Source organism: Impatiens glandulifera, chromosome 4, assembly GCF_907164915.1.
Source record: "Impatiens glandulifera chromosome 4, dImpGla2.1, whole genome shotgun sequence".
NCBI lineage: Eukaryota > Viridiplantae > Streptophyta > Magnoliopsida > Ericales > Balsaminaceae > Impatiens > Impatiens glandulifera.
In genome coordinates, this window is record NC_061865.1 from 43,694,104 (window position 1) to 43,700,422 (window position 6,319).

Below are 6,319 nucleotides of genomic sequence, written 5' to 3' on the forward strand. Positions count from 1 at the left end.
CTAGCACGTCTAACTACGTATCTGTTAGACTGACACGTCTAACTACGTATCTGTTAGACTTGCACGTATAACTACGTATATGTTAGACTGGCACGTCTAACTACGTAACACGTCTAATTAGCCTGCTTAGACCACGTTTAAGTTAGCCAAATCTGATGCACCTGTATAGAAATAATTAGACAAATTAACTTCGTTATATGTAAACATCATCAAAACTTAATTGATTAATATTTAGCATTTTCTTTTAATTAACTATTTACTTAATCTTCCAAACAATTTCTTCTAAGTTAATGAACTCTTAATTTTTCCCAACAAAAATAACATCTCTCGACACAATGCATTTGTGGGTTGATGGATCCATACACCGCCACCCTTTTCTTCTTTGGTCATAGCTGACGAACACTCATTTGACTGCCTTTGCATCCAATTTGCTCCTTCTCGAGTCTAGAATATGGACATAACAAGTAGATCCCAAAATTCTAAAATGCTTAACATTTGGCTTAAAACTAAAAAGCATCTCGAATGGAGATTTGAACTCATTTGGGCTAAGAGGAACTCCATTGATGAAATGGGAAGCACAACTCATGCCTTATGCCCATAAGTGCTTTGGTATATTCTTCATATGCAGTCACGACTTACAAGCCTCTATAAGGTGTCGAATCTTCCTTTCGTCTATCCCATTTTGTTGCGGGGTCTCAAGACATTTACCCAAGTTCTAGTTCTTTCACATTCTTTAAGAACTTCACATCATGTGGACCAAACAACACAAGATTTCCCGCGTCTATAGCATTTGCTACTAAGAAGAGATTCTTATGGATTCCTGGAACATGGTAGACATTCTTCAGAGTAATAGATTCTCCTTTGTCGTTATTAATGACAATTGATCCTTCCCTTTTAACTTCATGAACTGACTTATCTATCATGACAATGCCACCACCCCCATTATGAACTCGACTCGACGAGAACACATAATTATCTCCAGTAACATGATGTCCGTACCCTAAATCGACAGTCCACCTTTGATCGATTTCCTGTTTACCATGAGACACCTATGTTTACTTTTCCTTCGAAATCATCACATCGATATGAAAAGCCTTGTCTCAGTCCTCCTCAACACGTTGGTTAGACTTTTCTCCGAGATTTGAACTAATAAAATTTCCATTTAAAGTTACTCTACAATCTCTCTTGAAGTGTCCAGTCTTGCCACACCTGAAACACTTAAGGGTATTTTTAGTAATATTTGAAAAATCCTGACCTATTTCTTCCTTCTTCGACTTTCCCATTTTTCAGCTCGATTTCTTCACGAACAACACATTGTTTGACTCATACTTTATACTCGTTCTAGTCATTTGTGCGGCCAACGACTCTTAAGATGACAAGAGATTTTCAAACTCCTCAATTGAAGGTTGTTGAGCCCGAACTTGAATCGATGTGTTGAATGGTGTATATCGGGTCAAAATCCTTGAACAATATGCCTCTTTGTTCGAGCTTCTAAGATTTTCTCATCTGGGTTCAATAAGGAAATTTCTAAGCATATGTTTTTTAACTTAAGAAAGAACTCTGATACAAATCCAATTTGCATTGCGGCTGCCAACTCATTTTCAAGCATTTGGAGACAAACATCGTTCTTCTTGTTGAAAAGACGACCAAGCATTTCCAGATCTCGCGAGTAGATCCACAACTGATGATATGCACGAACAGAATGTGGGAGATTGACCTCTTCAACACAAATTCTGCCTTCGCATTGAGTCTCTTCCGCTTCTTCGATGCTTCCGCATTTTCAGCAACATCCTCAAGAGCTACATCATTTTCGTCTACGATGATGTCCCACAAATCTTTCTCGACCATGTACAATTCCATGCAGGTTTTCCATATCCGATAATTTGAATGGTTTAACAACTCCAAACCAAGTCTAGCTACACGACCACCACTTTCCATATCAAATAACAATGATACCTTCTTCACCAATGTTACCAAAGCTCTAATACCATGTAACGAAATCACAATCAGGACTTCAATGATCGAACCGTAAAAAACTTATTAGAAAGTGAATAGAAACTTTAGAGAATGAAAACAACTTTGAATGAAATTTTGTCTATTGAACTTGTTGAAATAAGAACACGATTACATAACTTATATAAAGTAAAACATAACTTAGACATTAAACTAAGAGAAATGAAGAGTCTCATTTACTATTTACTAGAGATAAGATCAAAAGACTTGGACAATCGAAGAGACTCTTGAATAACAAAAAAGAAACATTAATTATTATACATTAGTTTCTAACAAAAACAACAATGGGGCTCCTCAATGTGTTTGTGGAGCTTACCCATGACAAAGAAGAAGAAACAATATTGTTCCCTACACTAATCCTTCCTACGAAAACCACCCCAAATGTTTGAGTTTGTCCGACACTAGAGAAATAAAGTACGTTTTGCACAACTTGTATGTTTAATCCTGGTGGAGCAATAATTTGGGCTTGGTAAATGGATGATGAAGGTCCAACATTTGTAATTGTCCTAGTGTAGGTGACATTAAAATGAGTAGAAGGCATAACAGGGATTGAAAATGAAGGCATGTTTAAATTCCATGCATTTTCTGTCCCATAACGGTTGCAAACACTATGCATTCCCGAAAGAAATTTCAAATCATTGTTTCTGTAGCCTTGCCCGCACAAAAACTTCAAATAGTCAACTAGTGTAATATCATACACAAGGCCCAGTTTTCTAGCCCTTTCAGGGTTTATCTGGCCAGTTCCATAAGCAAATTCTGCTTGAGGTGTTTTTTCTTCACTCATCTTGGTGGCTATATGAAAATTATTTGTAATTGAACATTATTTAAATGATACATTATTTATATGATTAAATATTTATGTATTTTATATATATACCGGTAGTCATAAGAGCAGATTTTATAGCTGCCGGAGACCATGATGGATGAAATGATTTGACATATGCGGCTGCAGCAGTAACATGTGGGCAGGATGATGAAGTGCCTGATACAATGTTATATGGTAGCCTTCTCAAATCTTCTTGTAATCTCGTAGGAGAATTTGCAAGTGTCCATGCTCCCAAGATTTTAACACCAGGTGCACCGAAATCCGGCTATATATCAAGAGAGTAGGAACTTTGTTATAAATTCTTGAAAGTTAAATATAATTTCTAACTTCAATTAGTATTTAAATTTATTGGAGGAGTAAAATTTATACAACCTTGAGAATATGAGGTGTTATAGGATTGGGTCCCCTAGATGAGAATGATGCAATATATGGTGCTGAAGCATCAAAAACTTGAGTACTCTTCAATATGCTTCCAATTGGATTACTGTTTCATATAATAAAAAAAAATGAACAAAGTATAACATGTTTAGAACAGCTTGTATCGTATATACCTTGATGAGCTAACATATCTCAAGATGTTGTAACAAAGTTAACATGTTTAGAACAGCTTGTATCGTATATACCTTGATGAGCTAACATATCTCAAGATGTATCCAGTACTCCGCATGTCAACATAAGTTGTTGGGAGGGCAAACACGCCAGAGTCATCTTTGGTTGCATTAGCTTGTATCACCATACCAATTGCTCTAGCAGAAATAGCTGCTTCTCCAAAATTATATTCGTCACAAATGACAATCTTACCCTTTACCAATATAGGATTAAGTGAGTTCCGTTTGCACAATCTGTAAAATATGAGATCAATAAATACATGAACATTATATAAATATAAATAATAACTATATAGCTATACTTCATTGAAAAGTAGAATTGGAGATCAAACCTCAAAAAAGTTTGTTTAAGCTTCCATTTATTACAGTTTTAATTCGAATAATTCAATACAATATAAGGGTTCAAGAGCATATTTTTATATTTAACCAAAATTGAGGGACTTTTCTATCTTTTACATTCTCCATTTAACTAGAATTTCTATAAGAAGAGGAGTGATAGAGAAGAGAATTTGAGTGAGGGATTGGGAGAGGGAATGACTTGGCATCACTTTATTGGTTGGAAAAAGGTAAAGTAAGAGGAAAGAGAGAAGAGAGAGAAATTATTTAATTTTTTCAGCCAATCATATTACCGCCACGTCATTCTCTCTTATTCCCTCACCAAATTCCCTATCTCAATCATTAATTGAAGAGTGATAAGGTGAGGGAATTTGAGGGAGAGAATGACTTGGCTTGGAAAAAAGGTAAAGGGAGGAAAGAGAGAAGAAAGAGAAATTATTTAATTTTTTCAGCCATTCATGTTGTCGCAACGTCATTCCATCTCTTATACCAAACTATTCATATTATTGTGATATTTATTTATTTATTTATTTATTTTTTTAAATACCTAGATTGAGAACTAGAAGCACCATTTCTTTTATTGGGCACACTGCCTCCATACACTAAAGGGCTGTAACCATTTGGATCAAACGTGTTCACTGAAACTCCCTGTGCATGATTCAAAAGTGAATTAATAACTTAATAAAAAAAATTGTATGAATGCTTAAACAGAAAAAAATAATGGTGAAAGATTCACCATCAAAGTTTTCCCATTGCCCAACATCAAATTGGTAACGTAATTACGATCGCTGGCACTTGCTGCTACTTTAAGCGCCCAAGGAGCAACATTTTTGATAGATATAAGTCCCGGACCATCGTTTCCAGCAGCCATTGTCATGGCTTGAAAACTCATAAAAGCTATGGGATTTTCAGAGTAGCTTGAAACACTATTTCCAATAGAAATTGATAATAGATCAACCCCATCATTAATGGCATCACAAAATGCTTCAATAATGTTCTCATCTGCACAACCGGTTGACCAACATACTTTGTAAACAGCAATCCTCGAAGACGGGACTCCTCTCCCGAGACCAGAAAGGCCTTCCGAATTAACAAGGTTACAGGCGATCACGGAAGCCACATGAGTTCCATGACCAAGGGAGTCTCTTGGAGACTGGATATCGGTTGGGAAGAAGCCTCCATCGTTTTTGTAGTATTTTGCTCCAATAAGTTTCCTGCATTTAAATGGAATAAATATAATAATTTTGTATAATCATTAGCAAAAGCATCATAATCTAATTAGTTAAATGTTATGTTAATACATATTATAATTTTATTAGGATTTACATTCTAGCTTCATACAATAAAAATAGTTTTATTAGGATTTAATTGATATTTATTTATTACGAAACAAACTGATTAATTTTAAAAAAAAAATTAAATGTGAATATCCATTTTAATTGTTTTCTTGTTGATTATAAATTATGAATGACTGTAAGAATCTATGAAACAAGTACTTACATATTGCAATGGAAATTAGTTAATCCATCACAGGACCCTTGCAATTTAATTGGTGGAGGTCCATATCCAGTATCAATAAAACAATCTGACTCTGGCCAAATTCCAGAATCGATTATTCCAACAATTATATCGCTCTCAACCGTGTGCTCTCTTCGAATCCTTTGTGGGAAGTGTAAGAAGTCCCATGATCTCGTTGTTTGTAGATGATGGTTTTTGTTAGGAAAGATAACGACCTCTTCTTTCATTGCTGATAATTAATTAATGTAATGATTGTAAGTAAATGAGTAAATGATTTTTTAAGAGAATTTGTAAAATTTGAGAACTAGGTAATGATCTTACAGGAAATTCGTTTACTTTCTTCATCTGTTAATAAGGTCACAAAATCATTTAAATGACCCTTATAACTGTATAGAACTGACGCAGAAGAATTACTATTAAAACAAAAAAAAAAATCAAAATAAGTAAATAGGATAGAATTTTATTAATAAGAAAACATTTGTTCAAAGTAATTGATTATTATAACATTACATGCCAGTCAGAGCTTTTTTTAGAAAGCTTGAATGTAACTTAGCTAGAGCTTCACTTGGTAGTTTCGAGTTTCCCATGTACACTATATACTTCTGCATAAACATAATTTAATGATCGTTTGAATCTCATCATGTGAGGTAGTTTTTCTATTGATTGGAAATGAAATATGAGTTGTATTTAACATCACCTTTGTCACACACAATAAAAATACAAAAATTATAGAACAGTACTAACTTTTATATTTACAAAAATACAGTACATGCACCATTCAAAATTATGTTATGTTTATTTTTATACTTCTTCAAAATAAAGATTAAGATATTAAAAAAAAAGGATAAATAGTGTAAGGGTGTACCTTTCTTTCTTGACCACTCACATGGGTGCAAGTAAAACAGACAACATATAAAGTACATAATTGAAGGAAACTTGGAACAATTGAATATGTTCTTGTTTGTCTCATCTTAGAAGGTGTTTTTTTTCTAACTTAAACTTGGAAGAGAGGGATTGA

The 6,319-nt window shown here is 34.1% G+C and overlaps 1 protein-coding gene across 1 annotated transcript; it reads right to left on the minus strand.

Annotated features, from left to right (window-relative positions):
• Nucleotides 1-704: 704 nt before the first annotated feature.
• LOC124935185 (cucumisin-like) lies at nucleotides 705-5,528 on the minus strand. Its single transcript, XM_047475635.1, has 10 exons — nucleotides 5,284-5,528; nucleotides 4,520-4,997; nucleotides 4,331-4,431; nucleotides 3,463-3,681; nucleotides 3,212-3,323; nucleotides 2,891-3,104; nucleotides 2,330-2,805; nucleotides 1,718-1,956; nucleotides 1,173-1,209; nucleotides 705-1,031 (listed from the first exon to the last, which is right to left on the minus strand). Exons 1-10 carry the CDS (start codon nucleotides 5,526-5,528, stop codon nucleotides 705-707), a joined length of 2,448 nt encoding a protein of 815 aa, XP_047331591.1.
• Between the last annotated feature and the right edge of the window lie 791 nt (nucleotides 5,529-6,319).

Bases quoted from the DNA above. Each gene is read 5' to 3' on its own strand.
- LOC124935185 (XM_047475635.1), bottom strand. From the start codon at position 5,528: ATGAAAGAAGAGGTCGTTATCTTTCCTAACAAAAACCATCATCTACAA. The intron at 4,998-5,283 runs GTAAGTACTTGT...ATTTAAATGCAG, and splicing joins ACTAATTTCCATTGCAATAT to GAAACTTATTGGAGCAAAAT. The intron at 1,957-2,329 runs GTAAGCTCCACA...TTGGTGAAGAAG, and splicing joins TTTCTTCTTCTTTGTCATGG to GTATCATTGTTATTTGATAT.